This window comes from Rhinatrema bivittatum, chromosome 2 (assembly GCF_901001135.1).
Source record: "Rhinatrema bivittatum chromosome 2, aRhiBiv1.1, whole genome shotgun sequence".
Lineage (NCBI taxonomy): Eukaryota > Metazoa > Chordata > Amphibia > Gymnophiona > Rhinatrematidae > Rhinatrema > Rhinatrema bivittatum.
The window spans coordinates 488639144-488661000 of record NC_042616.1 but is presented as its reverse complement, the minus strand read 5'-3'; the positions used below and the strand labels follow the sequence as shown (position 1 = coordinate 488661000).

At 43.8% G+C, this 21857-nt stretch overlaps 1 protein-coding gene across 4 annotated transcripts in view; it reads left to right on the top strand.

Annotated features, from left to right (window-relative positions):
- ECI2 (enoyl-CoA delta isomerase 2) overlaps window positions 1-21857 on the top strand; it is a 133220-nt gene that overhangs the window by 81275 nt on the left and 30088 nt on the right. For all 4 annotated transcript variants that reach the window (XM_029590576.1, XM_029590577.1, XM_029590575.1 and 1 more), the window contains one exon: window positions 6593-6662. In XM_029590576.1, the coding sequence (XP_029446436.1) occupies window positions 6593-6662 (70 nt within the window). The remainder of the gene's footprint in view (window positions 1-6592; window positions 6663-21857) is intronic.

Sequence of the window (21857 nt, the reverse complement as noted above, 5' to 3'; positions counted from 1 at the left end):
GTTTAATATCTCTTATTACATTCCTTGCTCCTCTTATCAACCCAGAGAAAAAGAAAGTCAGCATATAGACACTTTTTTTTTTAGGTTTCTGTCTGAGTCTTCCCACCTCTGGGGGTAAATGGCACTTGAGAGCTCCTTAGTAAGGAAGATACTATAACAAGCCACTAGTAAAGTAAATGAGGGGAAATCTTACTCTTTATACTGATATCTAGCATAAATGTTCCTTACTTAGATTCATCAACATCTAAAGGTCCATCTGCTACTGATGTGGCCTCCTCTCTTCTTTAGAATGCTAAAAATCCTCTGCCAGACCCTAAAATGCATCCATCTCAGCTTTCCTTGTGGGGAAGGTTAGAATGTAATAACCTCAAAGAAACAAAGTCAGGAGAGCCTTCAGTCTTTTACTGAACTGGGATGTAGACAGACACTGCCTGTGTGACATATTTAATATTTCTGTTTTTAAACTGATATTCCTGTTCGTACCCCGGATCAGTCCAGACAAGTGGGTTTATGCATCCCTACCAGCAGATGGAGGCAGAGAATAAAAACTTTGAGGTACTGCTGCATAACCAAGAGTGCCACCTGCAGTCCCTCAGTATTTCTCTATCTCCAGCAGATGGTAGAGGGGCAAACCTGCAGTCGGGAGTTTGATTAAAAAAAAAAAAAAAGGAAGACAGAAGATTCTTGGAAGGCTCCCCGGTGCGTTAGGTTTCTTCGTGGGCCATCCCTTGAGTAGAGCAGGGCAAGCGGGGGGGTAGGTGACCCCTGAGCTAGCTCAGCCCTTATCGGTCAGGGGAGGTGAAAGCCAGGGGTCCTGGTTCCCTAACCCCCTCAAGTCCTCACCTCCAGAGTCTGCTTTCTCCGCATCCAGAAGCAGGGAAGTTGCCCTTTTCTTTGTGCTTTCCTTGTTTTTTGGTTATTTCCTTTATTCGGTGTCTGTGCCTTTAAAAAAAAAAAAAAAAAAGACGCTGTGAAGGGAGCTGCTCAGGTGCTGAGATGCCGGGAGGCAAGGCCGGGTGAGTGAAGGCAAAAACCTCCCGATTTGCTGGGTCGGGGGCTCGCTTAGCATCAGGGACACGCCGCCGGTGGGGTTTGTTCAGAGACGGGGCTATTTTTAGGCCTGACCATGATTCAGGCTGATGCCTGCTTAGCGCAGGAAAAGTTGCTGCGGTGTGGCAGTAGTTCGACTCAGTACAACTGCATTGTGTGTGGAGGGTGCCTTGGGAGGGGCTGGGACCTCCATGGGCCTATCGGGGTGGTTGGACCATGCGGTTAGCCGGGCCGGTGCTGCAGGCCCCAGGGGAGGGGTTGGAGGCACCGGTGGCCATTTTGAGAGCACATGACAGGAACTAAGAGGCTGCTTCAGAACTCTCCTCCCCTGCTTTTGCTTGTTGATTTAAGCCCTGCTGGTGGCAGGGACAGGGGAACGATGGGCAGGATCGATCCTCTTCAGATTCGGATCAGTTTTCAGTGGATCTTGTGCTGCTTCTTCACAAGGCCTATTTGGCTGAGAAGGAGGCAGGATCCAGGCGGCCGCTTCCCAGGAAACCCCTTGTGACTAAAAAGCCTTGGTGGGGAAAGCAGGTGGGCTCTGGAGGGATCCTATGTCTCCTTGGGGTGGAATGGTCCACAGCTGAGGACGGGGACACATCAGGCAAGTCAGATGGGGCCCAATCAGTGGCAGGGGACTGCGGTGGAGCCGGACAAGGACCCAGTCAGCAATTTAGTGGATCTTTTTGAATGAAATCCCGACTGCTGAGGGTGACTACTCTCGGGTAGTTTGTTCTGCAGGGAGGAATTAGGTCCACTGGCTCCCCAGGTGTTGGAAGACTTGTGGATTAGGGGTGAACCTGGCCCTGGAAAGACTGTGGGGGCCTCCTAAGGCGGTTTTTCTTTTACCCAAGAAGGTGAAGAAGTTAGTAGATCGGGAGTGGGAGTCTCCCGAAGCGGGCCTGAAGGTAGCAAGAGCAATGGCTAAGCTATATCCCTTGCCAGAACAAACCTGGGAGGACTTGGATAATGAAGGGGTAACCCAGTCCTGGGGGGATTAAGGAGACACCCCCCCCCCCAAGGTCTTTCTGTTCCCAACGACAGTGAAGAAGCTGGTAGATCGGGAGGGGGAATATCCCGAGGCGGACCTGGAGGTAGCGGGAGCTATGGCGAAGCTATACCCCTGGTTGGAGCAGATCTTGGACTTCTGGAGAGTTCCCAAGGAGAATGCAGCCGCATTGGCGGTCACTAAGAAAACATCCATTCCAGTAGCCGGAGCGGCAGCTCTAAAAGATGTCCAGGCTTGGAAACTGGAGATCCTGCTCAAAGACTGTTTGAGGTTTCGCGTGTTGCGGTGTGCGGAAGTTTGATGCAGAGAGCCTATGTGTGCTGGGTGCAGAAAGCACATGGCAAGCGGTAAGGGATTGTGGCTGAGGCAGTGCAGACAACCCGCTTGGAGGTGAGAGTGGCCTCTTTGGCTGATGCTCAGTATGATATGATCCGGACTTCTGCTAGAGGTAGGGTCTCGGCGGTAGCTGCAAGGAGACTCCTATGGCTATAAAATTGGTCGGATGCGTAGCTATCACACCTCCCTTTTCAAGGGAAAGCTGCTATTTGGACAGAATTTGCAGCAACTCATGAAGCAATTGGGGGAGTCGAAAGGTAATAAGTTGCCTGAGGACAAGAAAGCCCCCAAGGTTTGTTTGTTTTTTTTTTTTTTTTTACTCCACGAGCTCGATTCTGAGAAGTGAGGTGATTTCACGTTAGCAGGAGTACGGGGCCGGCAGTGCAAAAAAAGAGTTCAGACAGGCCTCCAAGGGATGGTAAGACCCAAGGGGGAGGTGGAAGTAAGATTGGTCATTGAAGGCAGGCTGGTCCGCTCCTCTCCAGAGGCTAGTAGAGGAAGGCTGTCCCACTTTTAAGAGGAGTGGACCAAGATCACATTGGGCCAGTGGGTCCTGGAGGTGGTGAGAGAAGGCTAAGCCTTGGAATTTTCTCGTCTACTCAGGGACGCCTTTGTAATCTCCCACTGCGTCTCCCGGGCCAAGCAAGAGGCGCTGCGGGGACTTTGCAATGGCTGCAGCTCCTGCGCACCATTGTTCCAGTGCCCCCTCTGGGAGCTTGTGATTGCGACTTTGCTTCAGGCAAGGCAGCCTTCACGATTTTGGCTTATGTCCGAGTGTGGAAAGTCTTTGAATCCTGGTGTTTACAGAACAAGGTGCAGCCTTTGAAAGTGGATGTTCCACAAATTCAAGGGTTTTTTTTTGGTGTTTGGTTTTTTTTGCAAAGCCGTTTCGCTTATGGTTTGGCCTATAATTCCCTTCAGGTTCAGGTGGCAGCCTTAGGTTTCCTTCCAGGTAGGATTTAGGGAAGACTATTGACATCTCCCCCGAATTTGGTTAAGGTAGCAGCTTGATCTTCCTTGCATTCATTCTGTAAGCATTATTGCTCTGATTTGAGTGGCAGGGTAGAGGTTTTGTTTGCCTTTGAAGTATTGAGAACAGTGTAATGCCCCTTACCTCCAGACATTTCCGGCATAGCTTCCAGTGGTGTGCTGCATCCTAGGGCCTGGTAGAAACCACCTGCACTTCCTGAAGCCCTTTTATAGGCCATATAACTAGCTCTTCCTGTGACAGATGACTGTTGCTGTCATCACGTCTCTAGTGTAAAAGGAAGCTCAGTACTACCACCCAGTGCCGTAGTACTGAGCTTCCTTTTACACTAGTTATTTCGGGTTCCTGCATTGTTCCTGTCCTGCCATGTTTCAGTCCTCCTGCCTTGTTTCCTACCTTGTCATGTGCCAGTCTTCCCATCCAGTCCTGCCTTCGTCTCCTTGGCTTTGAGCTACAATTGGCTGACCTTGGACCAGACACTGACCTTGCCTTGCCTGCTGCCTGCCAAGAACCTGCCTGGATTTCAACTACGCATTTGCCAGCTGCCTGCCTTGACCTCAGACCGGACACTGACCTCACCTTGCCTGTCACCTGCCATGACATCAGCTTTGACTTTCACTACCCTTGCACTACTTTAGCCTGCAGCCTGCCACATGGGAGGATCCAACTCACAGTACTCCCTTCTCACATTGACCCAAGGGTCCACTCCGTGCCGTGTTAGAGATTGCTGAGGTCATGGACCCAGTTGATGTTCCCCTGCTGGATTTCCTGCGGGACCTCTCCTAGGCCAACCAGCAGCAATACACAAACCAGGCCCAGAACATGCAAACCCTGCAGGTCCTCTCTACTAGACTGGATCATCTGCAGACTCAGGTCAGTTAGTCCTCCTTTGCCACCTCCTTCACCGTCTGCCTTGTGACCTGTGCCTCTACCTATAGGTTCTCTCCATCTACCCGTGCCCCGTTATATGATAGAAACTCAAAAGCCTGTTGGGGTTTTCTTAGCAAAACAGAAATTCACTTTGAGTTACAACTGGCTAATTTTTGCTTCTGAGAGAGCCAAGGTTGCCTTTATTATCTTGCTCACAGGATCTGCGTTGGCTTTGGGCCTCTCTATTTTGGGAGAGAAAGGACCCCTGCATGACTTCTCTCCACCTCTTCCTGGCAACCTTCTGAAGAGTCTTTGACAAGCCTACTTGAGACTCCTGATCTGCCACAGAACTTTGCCTCCAGCATGACCAATGCGGTGCAATTCTGCATGCTAGCAGCAGAATTGGATTGGAATGAGTAGGCATAGATAGCAGCCTTCTTCCAGGGAATATCAGAATGTCTATAAACTGAAATTACCACCATCCTTACGGATCCCCAGTGTTTTCCACATCTCTTCTCAAATCAGCAGTGTTCAAGCGTTACACAAAAAAGACTGTCCGCCCTCATTAGTCACCATGGATTTGGATGCTGAATACCAAGTTTAGGGATACCATGGACTCCAAACTCGTCAGAGGAAAACTCCATTTTCTGATCAAATGGGAGGGTTATCGACCTAAGCAATGCTCCTGGGAACTTGTGGAACATGTCCAAGCTCGTTAATCAGGAAATTCCACAAGCTCTTCCCCCATAGGCTCAGCTCTAGGGAGGAGGGGTCTTTGGGGAGGGGGGGGAGATACTGTAATGCCCCTTTACCTCCAGACATTCCCGGCATAGCTTCCTGCAGCAAGCTGCATCCTACAGCCTGATTGAAACCACCTGCACTTCCTGAAGCCCTTTTTATAGGCCATACAGCCAGCACTTCTTGTGGGCGCTGACTGATGATGTTATCTCAACTGTAGTATTAAAGGAAGCTCAGTACTACCACCCAATGCCTCAGCAACAGGTCTCCTGCTGTGCCTCTGTCTGAAGTGCTAGTTGCTTCATGTTCTGCCTTGTTCCTGTCCTGCTGTGTTCCAATCCTCCTGCCTTGTTCCTACTTTGTCGTGTGCCTGCCTTCCTGTGTCTCCCTGGTCGTCTCCTCCTTGGCTTTGATCATCAGTTACTGATTTTAGACCGGACACTGGCCTCAATTTGCCTGCTGCCTGCCACGACATCAGCTCGGTCTTAGACTACTATTGCTCTGCCTGCAGCCTGCCACTTGAGAGAGAGCCACCTTGCAGTGTCCTTCCTCACATTTGTCAAGGGTCCACTCTGTGCCATGTTACAAATGGCAGGGTCTCATTCTAATCAGGAATAGCTTGGGTATGTCTCATTCATCTGGATTGATCTGACGGGATGATGAGGAAGGTGAAATTAGTTCTTACCTTATAAATTTCTTTCCTTGAGTCCAGTCAAATCAGTTCAAAACCCGCCCTATGCTGCCAAACTTTTCAGGTCTTTCAGTTGGATGATATAGTAAGGGAAGAATTATATAATTTATTCAGCTGAGTAGGTAAGTGCTCTACAGATTCAAGTTCTTGTTTCTGCTTCCTGTATGTTAATTTTTTCTTGTGACAGTCTTTTGATTGGAAAGCAATGAAAGAGAGTTAATTGAGTTTTAAAATGTATTAGTTATTTGTCCAAAGTTAACTTGTTACAGATAATACTGGCAGGCTGAGGTCAGCAGGGATGCATATAAGGGATGGTGTCAATGCACCTGTTGTTCTCTGTCTCCATCTGCTGGTTGGTGGGCATAACCCATTCATCTGGATTGGTTTGACTGGACTCAAGGAAAGGAAATTATCAGGTAAGAACTAATTTTACCTTGATGTTTTATATTTCAGACAGTAAGCCATGGTAATGAAATTGACATCTTGCCCTGTCCTTAAAATATCTTGCTATAGCCTGTGCATTACCACCACCACTGACTTGATCTCCCTTCTGTCCCTCCCCCCAACTCCTCAATATGTATTTGCTCTTTCTTTGCCTTGTTAAGCATTTCTGTCTAGAGTCTCCACCAAAACTATTCTGTGGCGACATCAACATTTTTCACATACATCTGTAAACAGATTTCTCATGTTCTAAAACATCTTATACCCATTTCAAGTTTCAACTGCTCATAGTGGGGTTTTCTTTATTTTTTATTAGTATTTACAACATTTATAAGACATGAACTTAATGCAAGGAAATCATGAAATATGTTACATAAAAAAAGAAGCAATAACCTATATTAAACATTTTTGCATGTTACATGTGGGATTTTTTTTTTCATTCTAACTTTTCCTTTATTATTTGTTGCAGATGTACAATGAAATTATGCAGGCACTTGAAGAAGCTGGAAAAGATGATTCTGTCATAACTGTTTTCACTGGTATTATGTTTAGTGGGACTTCAGTTGTTCTTAAGTTACTTCACAATGAGGGGGGAAGATTAGCATTTCTTGAGGGTTTTTCATCATGATGTCCACCTTTTTGTATTTACAAGTGGTAAAAACCAATTGAGAAATAGATGTTAGTAACTAAAAGTGAAAGTTGCTAGAAAGCTCTAAGCCCTAGACGACCCCCACCTGTTGATAGCACCTAAGTACAAGGATGTAGAAGACCTATAGTTGGGCCACAAGATGAAACCTCATTACAAAAATCATAAGTGAAACAAAGCAGAACTAGACTATAGAGTGCTAATATTTTCCAGATGTGAAGGTCATGCTCAGCTGTCATGTGTTCCATTTAAAAATCTGAGGAATGTTGTTTTGCAATGTCTTTAACAGCAGAATTAAGGATTAAGGAAAAGACTGTTAAATGTGGATTTGAAGTCATGTATTTCTGTGGTGGGTCCCATGATCTAGTTGTTAGTATTGAGTATGTTTGGAATTGGAAAGCGCTGAGGAGAGGTGAGGGAGGTCTTGCTGTCTTGTCTTGTCTACCTCTCTGCCGGGGCTCCAGAGGCCCAGTCGGGGCAGGAGCCCGCCCGCTTCCCCAATTAGTGAGCCGTGCAGAGGAGGCGGAAGCAAAATATATAAATAAATATAAAACAAACAACGAAGAAACAGAGAAGGAAGCGCCCTTCATTTCCTCCCTCGGTGAGTTTTTGCCGCGCCCCCGACAGGCACCCGGCCTATCAGAGGGCGCCATCGTGGACTTTAAATTTCAAGAAACTACCGGCGGCGTCGCGCGCCCGAAGGAGCGCGACCTAAGGGGCTTGCCCCTTAGTGCGCCCCTTTGTGAGCCGCTTTGTGAGGTTAATGTGAGGATCCAACAAAAACCCATACATCCACAACTCAGACTTGCCACCGCAGTGTCTCATACCATCCATCCCCAACTCACCTGCTTTCATCCAGCGCTTAGCAGCCAGCACACATCCAGCGCTCACTCATCCAGCGCTCACTCATCCAGTGCTCACTCATCCAGTGCTCACTCATCCAGTGCTCACTCATCCAGCGCTCTTCATCATCCAGCGCTCTTCATCATCCAGCGCTCTTCATCATCCAGCGCTCTTCATCATCCAGCGCTCTTCATCATCCAGCGCTCACTCATCCAGCGCTCACTCTTCCAGCGCTCACTCTTCCAGCGCTCACTCATCCAGCGCTCTTCATCATCAAGTGCTCTTCTTGCGCTCACTCATCCAGCGCTCTTCATCATCCAGCGCTCACTCATCCAGCGCTCTTCATCATCAAGTGCTCTTCTTGCGCTCACTCATCCAGTGCTCTTCATCATCCAGCGCTCACTCATCCAGCGCTCTTCATCATCCAGCGCTCACTCATCCAGCGCTCTTCATCATCAAGTGCTCTTCTTGCGCTCACTCATCCAGCGCTCACTCATCCAGCGCTCTTCATCATCAAGTGCTCTTCTTGCGCTCACTCATCCAGCGCTCACTCATCCAGCGCTCTTCATCATCAAGTGCTCTTCTTGCGCTCACTCATCCAGCGCTCTTCATCATCAAGTGCTCTTCTTGCGCTCACTCATCCAGCGCTCACTCATCCAGCGCTCTTCATCATCAAGTGCTCTTCTTGCGCTCACTCATCCAGCGCTCTTCATCATCCAGCGCTCACTCATCCAGCGCTCTTCATCATCAAGTGCTCTTCTTGCGCTCACTCATCCAGCGCTCACTCATCCAGCGCTCTTCATCATCAAGTGCTCTTCTTGCGCTCACTCATCCAGCGCTCACTCATCCAGCGCTCTTCATCAAGTGCTCTTCTTGCGCTCACTCTTCCAGCGCTCTTCATCATCAAGTGCTCTTCTTGCGCTCACTCTTCCAGCACTCACCATCATCAAGTGCTCTTCTTGCGCTCACTCTTCCAGCGCTCTTCATCATCAAGTGCTCTTCTTGCGCTCACTCTTCCAGCGCTCTTCATCATCAAGTGCTCTTCTTGCGCTCACTCATCCAGCGCTCTCTCATCATCAAGCGCTTTTCCAGCATTCACTCAGAGCTCACTCACCCAGCACTCTTCCGGTGCTCACTCACCCAGCACTCTTCCAGTGCTCACTCACCCAGCGCTCATCATCCAGTGCTCTTCCAGCATCTACGCATTCAACGCTCACTCATCCAGTGCCTTTCCAGCGCCAACACATCTATCACTCGTCCAGCGCGCTTCATCATCCAGAGCTCTTCCAGCGCTCATCCAGAAATCCTCATCAACCCCTTCTTGGATATTACAAACTCAACCAATCTCTCCTCTAACCAACTACACAGTAACTACAAGCTTCAATGCCTCCCGGTCTCCCAATCCCAATTCTACAACATAGGCATTGTCTCACAGGAAATCCCTTAGTGATTTCCCGTCCAAATACCTATAAATCACTCATACCAATCATGATTTCCCCTCTTACACAGACTCTAGGCCTAGCTCTTTTCTCTTTGATTTTATTCAACGCCCAATCTCTTACAAAAAAAACACTAATACTCAATGACCTTCTACTGGACTCTAATCCGGACCTCTGTGCAATAACGGAAACATGACTTAAGAATACGGACACCGCACTAATTAACCAACTCCCAACTAATACCCACGACTTCTTCTCTATTCCCAGACAGAAAAAAAGGGGTGGGAGTATTCTCCTGGTAGCTAAAAAAGAGCTGAGACTTACTCAATTCCCAATCTACGCTACTACCAAAATTGAAGCCGGCTTCTTCAAATCCGACCTTCTGCAAATCATTCTTGTCTATGCCCCCCCAGGACTTCTGGACTCAGACGTCTCCCCCATTCTAGAATTAATAGCCACCCACCTAAACCTTGAGTCTCCAGCCATCATATTGGGAGATTTTAACTTACATGTGGATGATCCCTTGCCTTCTACTAACTGTGAATCTTTCCTAAACGCCATGACCGCCATGGGATTCAAACAGATAATCAATAACCCCACACACAGAGCAGGACACATTTTGGATCTCATCTTTGTAAACTCAGGCATCTCACACTCAGAACCACCCATATGCAAATCAGTTCCATGGTCAGACCACGCATTAATCTCTACCACATTTTCGCTGGCACAGTCCAGTATCAAACACAATCCTCAACCTCAATTTACCTACAGAAATCTTTGTTCTTCCGATGAACTACACGAACACCTTGTTCTAGAACTCCCTCGCTTAGACATCTCTACCCCCAACTCAGCTCTCCACTCATGGTCCAACATTACAGAAACGGCAGCAAATAAACTATGTCCTCTGGCAACAAAAAAACAGAAACACAATGCCTACAAAAGACAACCCTGGTTTAACCAAGAACTTCAAAAATTCAAACACTCCCTTCGACAAAAAGAAAATAAATGGCGTAAAGCCCCTTCAACGACCTCCCTCTCAGCTTACAAACTTGCACTCCACCTATACAAGAGCGCCACATCAAAAACAAAAAGGGACTACTACGCTCACAAAATCCATCACCTCATTTTCGATTCAAAAGCCCTTTTTACCTACGTTTCGAATTTAACTCAAGTCAACCCACCAGACATCCCTCTCAACCAAGCGCACGAAAAAGCAGAGGATTTGGCCAGCTTCTTCAGTAACAAAATTTCCAACCTGCAATCACAGCTGAAAACCAACATCATAGCTCCATTCAGCACATACTTTCATCCTTGCAAAGGCTCTTCTATACAAGCTTTCGATCCTATTGCAACATCAGAGACAATCTCAGTTTTGAAAAGAATGAAACCTTCCTCTCACCCATTTGACCATATCCCTTCCAAACTACTGCTACTAATTCCAGATACCATCTCTAAGGCCCTGACTGACATTATCAATTGTTCCTTAACACAAGGAATCTATCCAGATGACCTGAAAATTGCTTCCATCAAACCCCTCTTAAAAAAACCTAATTTAAATCCCAAAGACCCCTCAAACTTTCGCCCAATCTCCAACCTCCCGTTCATTGCTAAGGTAATGGAAAAATTAGTTAACGCCAGACTATCAGAATACCTTGAAGACCACAATATATTACTCCCACCTCAATATGGCTTCCGTAAATCTTTAAGCACGGAATCACTTCTCATATCACTAACAGATTACATCATCATGGGCCTGGACAAAGGTCATGCCTACCTGCTGATACTCCTCGACCTATCTGCCGCCTTTGATACTGTTAACCACGCACTCCTCATAAAGCAACTAGCGAACATCGGAATAACAGGCGCCGCACTGGCCTGGTTCAAATCATTCTTGGGAAACAGAGGATATAAAGTCAAAATACATAACAAAGAATCTCAGTTTTATCCTTCCACGCTAGGAGTTCCTCAGGGCTCCTCCCTTTCTCCCACGCTCTTTAACATTTACCTCCTCCCTTTATGTCAACTATTAACTAATCTGAACCTCAAATATTATCTATACGCAGATGACGTTCAGATTATCATCCCTATCAAAGAATCCCTTACAAGAACCATAAAAGTCTGGGAAGATTGCCTCCTAAAAATTGACAACCTCCTATCCAGTCTAAATCTAATCTTGAATACTTCTAAAACCGAACTTCTCATAATTTCGCCTGAAAACAGTAACCTCGCCTCAAATCCATCAACCGGCTTTCAAACATCACAAGTGAGAGACTTAGGAGCCATCATTGATAATCGGCTAAATCTAAAATCTTTTGTTAATCAAACTACTAAAGACTGCTTTCATAAACTGCATGTCTTAAAAAGAATTAAACCACTTTTCCACTCCCACGACTACAGGACAGTCTTGCAATCAATAATCTTTTCTAAATTAGATTATTGCAATTCCATTCTTTTGGGTCTACCAGCTTCTCACACTAAACCCCTTCAGATGGTTCAGAACACTGCGGCAAGAATATTGACAAACACAAGAAGAAGAGAACACATAACTCCGATTCTCAAAGACTTGCATTGGCTGCCAGTTCATTACAGAATCTTATATAAGTCTATTACCATTTACAAAGCTTTTCATCAACTCTCTCCGCTTAACCTCCAAATCCCATTTAAAAAACATACCTCCGCCAGACCAATCCGAGAGTCCTACAGAGATTCACTACAGGTTCCCCCTGCTAAAACCTTTCACCACACGACTCTTAGAGACAGGGCATTCTCTACAGCAGGACCTACATTGTGGAATTCCATCCCTCCAGACCTGAGACAGGAACCCTGCCTTCCAACTTTTAGAAAAAGACTAAAGACCTGGTTATTTATGAAAGCCTTTCCAGACAACAATCAAACCCAAAATCAATATAATTAACTCAGAACACCCTTCAGGATAATCAACAGTTTTGACAATCCCATCAATGGTACAATCCCTTTTAAACTGGCAGGCTTTCCCAGTTATTCTTCACTGTTAAATTACTATCTCCTTTTCTTCTGTTCCAAGTTGAAATATGTCCCTGTTTTATTGTAACTGCAATTTTCCCTTCTTTTAGCACTTGTTAATGTTTTTTATCACTTTATTGTTGTTCACTCCTTGTTATTTGTAAACCGGCATGATGCGATTCCCTTCGCGAATGCCGGTATAGAAAAGACTCAAATAAATAAATAAATGTCTGTTCATTAGTTTCACATCTAACCACCAGTTTGACTCAGGTCTTATGCAGGGAGAATGTGGTTAACATTTTTAGGTATATAACTTCAGTGCTTTTACTGTAATAGTTCCCCATCTATTATGATTCTATTGTCACTAACTCACAGGGGAAATAAGTCATCGTACTTCTGTCATGCTATTCTTATGCTGATGAGTTCACAGATTTTCCGTCTGACCTCTCTCTTTAGACTCTCAGAAGTCCATCTCCGCTGAGATGTGTCAAACTGCATTTGTCCAAAAATGGTAAAGGAAATTCCATTTACCTTGCAGAAGGAATCAAACAAGGGAAGGGAAGATAATTTGGTGTACTAAAATAGATCAAAGTCCCAAAAGATCACTGTTCCTCTCTCCTTACATTGTCACAACTGAGCAGCCATCTACAAGGAGGAAAGGCCAACACAATACTACTATGCAAAAGAAGGTACCAAACCTTGTTTCAGTGGCCTCGTCCACAACCGCAGCAGCAATAACTGCAGAGCAGGCCATGTATGGACAGAGCACAGCCCAAACTTCTTCAGCAGTCAAAATCATATCCCAGCTTTTGACTACAATATCAGGATAGTTTTCCCATTTTGATCCAATCACCTGACTAGTATGAGGTGGAGGGAGGCTTCAACACATCAGTCCATTATGGTTTGTGATAACAGAAAATTGGATTTTAAAGATAATACAATGGGCATACTGTTTGAATTTCAAATCTTCTGTTTGTGATAATTCTGGGTGGATCCTTGGGCCGGTGGTAGATGACCTTGCCCCCAGGGGAAGATCCCGAGAGGGTCCACCGGTTAGGCTCAGAGTTGGGAGACAGACACACACTAGATCTTTTATTCAACTGTATAGTGAACCACCAGAGGTGGCAGTAGTGAGCTGGAAGAGCCCGGCTGGGCTGTAGTCCCTCAGGCACTGGAACAGCGATCCCAGGATGGCTGAGCTGTAGAGAAACTGAATATAGTGAGAAGGCAGAGTTTGCAGAGTTCAGGAACAGAACCTTGATGGTAACACTCACACAGTAGTCTCTTGAAGCAGCCCAGAGGCTGGAATGAAGTAGGCCCTCGATGAGCGAGTACCTGGTTCCAGGGAAAGCTCTGAGAGATAGATGGTAACTCACTGATGTTGTAGGCAGCGGTGACTTCCTGGCAGAAGTAATATTCAGTAGCAGGTCCGGGAATGTGGGCCCTCGAGGAACGATTACCGGTTCCAGACTGCGCCCTGAAAGGCAAGAGAGATAGCGAGGCCTCCAAGGAGCGGGTACCCCTGGTAAAGTCCAAGGAGGCAGAGTAGCAAAGTAAGCAGAGCGAATCCCATCCGCAGCGATACCTGAAGGAGGAAGCTAGGTAACTGTAACCTTAACCTGTAACCTATAATCTTTGCTAACTCGAATAGCTAGCAAAAATGAAGACCTTAAATATCCGGGCTTGATGACGTCATCTCAGGGGGACACCCCTGAGGTTCGTGCCACAGCTGGTACTTGAGTCATGGCCACGCGCCCGCCCTTAGGCTTCAGGAGAACATGGCGGAAGGCAGCTTCTAGCCGGTCCGGGGACGCCGGAGGAGGTCGGCAAGATGACGCCACGGCAGCCAAACTTCCATCAACCAAAGAGGGAGTCGCAAAAGAGGTAAGTTGGGCGGAGTGGAGACGTCTGGCAGAGAAGGTCGCAACATCTTGTCCCCCAAACAATCCTCCAAAAATCGCTTCAGAGGCAGAACAGCCCCAACTCCTCAGAGCTGTCAGCCCTCTTTGCTGCAAATGCAGTTAATCCAGTTCCAGTACTACAATGGAACATGGGATGCTATTCCAAATATTTCCTCATTCCAATGAAAATGGGTGACCTCCATCCCATCTGGGACCGCAGATATTTCAATAAACACCCGAAGAAAGAAATTGAGGATGAACTCTCTAGGGTCTGTCCACCCTTGATTGGAGATTGATACCTAAATACATTTTGATTCACAAAGCTCACAGGAAATTTCTACATTTCATCATTACCAATATCATGTTCTCACTTTCGGCTTTCCGCAGTACCTAGGGTGTTCACAGAATGCCTCACAATGATTGCTGTTCATCTAAGGAAAAACAATATTTAGATTGGCTTATATCCAATCATACAAACAAGAGTGGAAAAAGCTATCGACACAATGAATAATCCCACAAACAGTAGAAGCAAAAATTATTCACATCAATTTATATATAGGTGCAAGATTTTTCATTTATAATCCATTACTGCCATATATAGAAAAAAATGTATACTCTTGGCTGTATGTACTGACCATCATCACATGCCCTCATTATTCAAATTTTTCTGTTTTCTTTATTTTATTTTATTTTTTTTATATTTAAATCTTTTATTGGCATTATCAGACAACCTAAACACAAGCTGCTAGTACCAAACAGCAAAAACAGGTATACAAAAATTGTGAATTAACCAGCTAACAATAAACGCCAGTATATATAGATGAGTTCCCCCCCTCCCCCCCCCTAGAGGTTTATTTTTTAGTGAGTTTTAATGTGAAATTAAAAAGTAGTTGTGTGTGGTTGTTTTTGTTTTTTTTAGTAGTGTCCCAAAAACAGAATATATTTCATAAAATCTGTTTCAATGTCCCAGTGACAGCATCAGCAAAAATCCATCCAATTGTACTTATTATCCAAAGACGGAAGACTTGTACTTTTTTTTTTCTTATAAAGACTATTTTCATCACATCAGAATTAGAAAAACTGCAAAGATCCCACTTCTTTAAGTTGTAAGAAAAATTGATCCTGAAAAAGAAAAAAAATGTTTTAATAATTCAAGATCACCAAAAAAGATGTTGACATCCGATGTGGCCCATGTTGCTCCAGCATTTCTCTGATTTCAAGAGCCTCATGTTGGGATATTCGTGTATAACAAAGTTACATCTGCTGTTAACCAAAATTAGATATTCCAGTGTTTCCAGGTCTTGAAGAATCTGTATTATGTGTGTGGAATCACATGTATATGTCTTCCCAAGAGGTACAAAAGGTCTCAAATGAAAAAACCAACAAACTAGACAATAGTTCATCCAGGAATACTAATCAGATCTTTGTGTATCTTTGGTAACATATAAATCACTGGGGTAATGGGAAATTTTACCATCAAAAATTATTTTAGTGAACATATGAGAATCCTCAGCATCACAAATCAGTTTCCAAATTTCACCCTGAATATCATTTGTTGGATTTTGATCTAGTTTCAAATAAAATGAGGAATCAGTTGTCACTCAGTCTCAGTTGTCACTCAGTCTCAGTGCTTGTCCATTATGATGGCTCTCCCATTGTCTGCAGGTTTCACAGTCACATCAAACAATTGCCTTAATGAATGTATTGCCACAAATTCCGCTCGTGATGAGAAAAAAACTCAAGACGAATGTTCAATCTGTGTTACACGAGTTGTCACCATGCACTCAAAAGCTGCTATGGAAGCATCAACAGGGCCCGGTGGTAACTACCGAGACTTCTTAGATACCATTGATCCATCTTGATTCGATGTTAGTTTCCGAAAAAAATAACAATTTTATTTTGTTTTTATATATCTCTATTAATTTTCCAATTACAGCAAGAAAAATCTTTACTCCAGCAATTCAAAATCAGTATAATACAAAGAAAAATATCAACAGGAAACAACACTTTTAGACCCTAGTATGGAGGAGAGTTAGAGACTGATTAAACAAGGCAAATAAACAAATATCAGGTGAATGTAAACTTCAGCTCTATACATCCTAGAAGGATGGTAGGAGGAGTGATAGTTTTCATCTGAAGAAAGGTTTCAAGTTGTTTAGGATCATAGAACATGTACTTGATATCCCCAGATCTCATTAAACATTTACGGGAAAAGCCGAGCATAAAAAGTAAAACCTAAAGCAGTAACTCATTCTTTAAAAGTCAGAAAATAATTGCAATTTTAAAAGATGGAAAAATCTTGACAAAACTGCTCACATATGGAACATATCCATCCTAGGAGAGGGTACAAATGATAAACCTCTTTATAACACAGATAATTGAATCCAAATTGATGCTCGAGATATTTATTACAGAGGCTTGCTGTTCATCCACTGTCTTGTTAGAGGATGATCTCTGGACGATTTGTTCCTGTCCGAAACTAGGGCTACATCTTGACAGTTCATTCTGTGAGAACTCGTTGACCTAAAAAAATTACTATTATGATTATCATTATCAGAGCTCCTACCAAAAGTCATTCATTTCTTCTTTGACATTCCCAATTTTGGCAACATCCAGGGATGTATTGATCCCTTCTGATAATCTTGTTTATTACGTTTGAACTTATTGAACTTCAAATGCTTAATTTCATTATGGAATGACATTTTTTGGACACTGTTTTTGGGATACTAAGAAGGTGGCTTTTTTTTTTTTTTTTTTTTTTTTAGTAATTTCACATTAAAACTCTCACTACAAAACTAAAGAAAAATGTAGACTATGAGGGCATGTGATAGTCAGGACATAGAGTCAAGAGTATAAATGTAAATTTTGGCTTGTCTGATACCCTTCAACTTACACAGAAATTTTTTTTTGTCTTTTTATGGTAGTAATGGATTATAAGGGAAAATTCTTGCACTTTTATATGTGAAATGATGTGAATAATTTTTTCTCATATCCCATCATACTATTCAAATAGCTTGTTCCTCCACATTTTATATGATGAACACCCTTCAGTCCATTGGCTACCAGTTAGGTGGTGGCAACAGTTTTTAAATTGCCGGTTGTAATTCATAAACTTCTTCATTCTGAGACTACTTGCACTTTGGCTAATAAGTTATCTCTATATATTCCAACTCGGACTTTGCATTCTGCTGGTACACACATTCTTGCCATCCCTTCCTCTTAGGCTTTCAGGCTTCAGTCAATACAGAATCAAGCATTTTTGTCTGTGGGACCTACACTTTGGAATGCATTCCCTGTAGAGCTTCGTGGAGAGCAGGATCTTAAGGTTTTTAGAAAGAAAGTCAAAGCTTTATATTTTAATGAAAATTTAAATAATGTTTTTATTTGCTCAGGTATTCTATAGTTTTGTTAGTCATTTTATTATTTATTATGTGATGAATGTAACGTATGTTATATGTTACAGGGATGATCATTTTGTAATCTGCTGTGGACATAATTTTGGAAGCTGTGAAATAGAAGACTGAATAAATAAATCCCTAGGGTTCATCATCTAATTCCCAAAATACAATATAGAGCCACCTCATAATAAACTTTATAGGAGCCTGCCTGAATACCACACGAAGGGAAGTGTTCCTTTCTCAGCAGAGAGTACATGATCTAACCACAATAATGCTAAATTTTTAAGATCAGAGAGAGGTTTCTGCCCATTTTTTTCATAATGAAACCTGAAGTTTCAGTGGAACCAGCACCTACAGCCATCTTCCCCACAAGGTGAATATATCAAAATCTGTCATTCTCTGGCATGATAGATCTGCAAATCTGTTAAAGGGACATTTTTTTTTCCACTAACTTCAGTTTCAAATTACAATAATCAAAGTTGTATCCAACCAAGGATGGGAGCTCATCTGAATAAACTTTGTTCTCAAGGAACTTGATCTTCATAGAAAAGATTTCGCTATATAAATGATAGAGTTGAGAATACTTTTCAATGGCCTAAAAGTATTCTGTCCCTGGTTAAAGGAGAGTGGTGTTAATTCAAACAGACAACAAAGTAGCAATATTCTGAAACAACAAGCTAGGAAGAACAAGCTCTTTCAGTCTTTTGTCAAGAGGCCTGCAAGATTAGGCAATGGACAATTTCCCAGTAGATGTATCTGAAAGCTATCACTTTGTGAACCAAAACTAGGTAGTGGACGTGATAGACAGCTACAGCCAATGGCCATTAAAACGTCAGGTACCACCAGAAGCTTTTCAACTTTAGAGGTATTCTACAGATCTGTTGCAACTTCACTGAACAACAAAGTTCCCACTTATTGCGCTAGGAGACCAGCAAGGAACAGTCTAGTAACAAATACTTTTTCAGTCCCAGGAAACCAGGGGCTTCCTTATTATTTTTCCCCCAAATCCATGTATAACCAAAACAATTCAAAAGTTAAGAAGAAAAAAAGGTTTCAGGATTTGATAGCCCCTTTTTGGCCACATCAAATTTGGTTTCCATGGCAACTAGTCTCTTCTTTGCAGTTGCCTGCTGAAGTAAGTAAGGTTATTCTAGCATCAAGAAAACTTTCTATCAGAAGATCTTATAACTTTAAATGGAAAAGATTTTCTATCTGGTTTTCATGGGTCAGTCAGGATCCTTTCTGCCTTATTCTTTGCTTACTTTCATACCTTTGAAGCCTACCTGACTGACTCAGGATTGAAAATTAACTTAGAGTTCATCTTAGTGCAGTAGAAGCACAACATGAAAATCTGAGAAGAATTCCTATTTTCCAGCAACCTACAATTGCCAAATTCATGAAAGGCCTAATTCATTGTAGACCTCTGGTTAAAGATAGTCTACTCCTTGGAATCTAAATATGGCTCTGATCCAGCTCGTGAAATTGCCATTTAAGCTTCTGGCAACAACAGAACTAACTTCCTTTCTTGGAAGTTTTTGTTTTTTTGATAACTATAACTTCTGCACAAAAAGTAAATTGCAAGCTCTAATCTCATTCTCCATATACCCAAATTTTCCACAACAGAGTAATTTTGAAAACATCCTACGTTTCTACAAAAAGTAGTCTCTCAATTTCACCGAAATCAATCATGTTGCCGAAATGTTTTCTATGCCCACATGCTCATAAGGGAAAACAGACTCTTCATATGTTGAACTGTAGAAGAGCTTTAGTGTTTTATTTGGAGATAACAAAGTCTTCACAACTATTGATTTCCTTCAAACCAGTCAAACAGGGGTTTTCAGTTACAAAAATAACTCTTTCCACATGGATTTCTGATTGCATCTCTTATTGTTATGCTCAGTCAGGACAACAACTTCAAAGTAAGGTGAAAGCTTATCAACTTAGGCCAAGGAAGCTGCCACAGCTCTATTTTAGAAATGAGGAAGAGGCTGGGAACTACAGTTTGAGCTCTTTGATAAGTAAAATAATGGAATTGCTGCTAAAATAGAAGATACTGCAATTTCTGGAATCTAGTGGATTACAAGATCTGAGGCAGGATGGTTTTTACCAGAGTTCTTATGAGACTAATCTAATTTCTTTGATTGTGTAATTTAAGAGAATTGGATCAGAGGACAGCCCTTGATAGAGTAGTTGGATTTCAGTAAAGGTTTTGACACTTTTCCACCTAGGTGACTTATAAGTAAACTAAGCATCCTTGCTGTGGGCCCTAAAGTGACTGATTGGGTTAGAAACTGGTTGAGTGGTAAATGGGAGTTCACTCTGAGAAGAGAGCCATTAGTAGAAATTGTGCTGCAGGATTGGTCCTCAGATCAGTTCTTTTCAACATTTTTGTAAGCGATATTGTGGAAGGAGTATCAGGAAAGGTTTGTCTTTTTGTAGATACCAAAATTTGCAACAAGGTAGACACCCAGAAAGGTGTGGAAACCATGAGCAGAGATTTATTTATTTAAAATTAATTTATTGAAGGTTGAGGAATTTTCTAGGGTCTGGCAGCTAAGGTATAGCGCTAAAAAAAACAAAACATAGTCCATGAAGAGAATGGGTTAGAATGAGTATTAGGTGGGTGTGTCAATGGGATTGGGTTTGGGAGGGAGGCTTGGGTTGGGTAGGTTGTTGAAATATGTATAAATGAAGTGTTGAATTTTCTGTATCTGTCTTTTAGCATTGTTTCATTGGTTGGTGTACTTTTCTGTGTTCTTAGTGTTAATGTGCTAATTGCCAAGCCTTACTAAAAAGATTCAACATAAATAAGTCTTACATTTAGTCTACAAAACACCAAGGGAGCATTACAGTTTAGATGATGAGCTATTTTCTAGTCATGAAACAAGAGCCAAACAGGTGGATAAGCTGATGACAAAAGCCAGAAAGATGCTTGGGTGCATAGTGAGAAGAATAGTTAGTAGGAAAAAGGAGGCGATATTACTGTTGCGCTGGGAGTGGACCCTTGGCCTGGCGCAGGATTGGTACGGCTCTCTGGTCGGACCCGGAGAGCGCTGGCCACCAGGAGGCCGAGTACAGGAGGAGACAGAGGCTAGCTGGAGCTTCACCAATAGCAACCCAGGGTTCCCTCAGGTTGAGCCCTTGGTTACCCGGGCCGCCTGGTCTTAGGTGAGCCTCGCAGGGTCTCCGAGAGAGAAAGTTCAAGGGAGTGCCCACCACGAACAAGAGTTCGTGGTCTGTGTTTAGACAGGGAAGACCAGAGGTTGCAGGAGGCAGAAAGAGTGTCAGAGTATATGGTGAGGATCAAGGCCAAGAGTATACATTCAGAATGGTCAGCCAGGCAGGGTCGGTAACAGAGGTCAATCCGGGCGTAGTCAGGTCAAGCAGAAGGTCGTTCCAAGTGGGAGTCAAGAGTAGTCTGAGTTCTAGGCAGAGGTCAGGGTAGGCAGCAATCAAGAGAGTAGTCTGAGAACAGGCAAAGGTCAGTACCATGAGATTAGTCCGAAGGATATTACCAGGAATGGAGAGACGAAGGAGCTGAAACAGGAGACGCTGGAATGGAGGACGCTGGAACAGAGACTGGAACAGGAGACACAGGAGCAAGACACTGGAACACAGGAAGGCAAACTAGAGACACCAGAGTGTACGACCCGATTGCCTAGGGGCCGGGCTGAGGTATAAATACCTTGCATGAGTGACATCCGAATCGGGCACCACCCGAGGTCTTCCCACGCTTAGCCCTTTAAGTTACGCTGGGCTCCGTGCACGCGCCCTGGGGGGGCAGGGCCAACGCCGAGGAGGATGCCCAGCCCCGAAGCCAGGAGAACTGTGATGCCGAAGGCCGTGAGGGAGCCGGAGATGCCCATGGAGGACGCGGTCGGGGTTGGACAGAGCAGGAACTCGAGGCAGCGCTGGTAGAGGGTTGTGCCAGGTAAGCAGGCCCGGTCACGAAGCCAACACAGCCGAGAAGCGCAACAATTACCCCTATACAAAGGCCCTAGTGAGACCTCATTTGGAATACTATATACAATTCTGGAGACCACACTTTCAAAAAGATACAAACTGAATGGAGTTGGTCCAGAGGGTACCTACAAAAATGGTTAGTGGTCTTAAAGCATATAATGATAGATTTAAAGATTTAAAAATATACCCTAAAGGAAAGGCAGAATAGGGGAATATGAAAGAGACATTTAAATACCTCCACGATATCAATGTGCAGGAGGCAGACCTCTTTCGAGACTCGAACGAAATGTCATGGGATGATTGTAAAATGGATAAGAACATAAGAAATTGCCATGCTGGGTCAGACCAAGGGTCCATCAAGCCCAGCATCCTGTTTCCAACAGAGGCCAAACCAGGCCACAAGAACCTGGCAATTACCCAAACACCTAGAAGATCCCATGCTACTGATGCAATTAATAGCAGTGACTATTCCCTAAGTAAACTTGATTAATAGCAGTTAATGGACTTCTCTTCCAAGAACTTATCCAAACCTTTTTGAACCCAGCTACACTAACTGCACTAA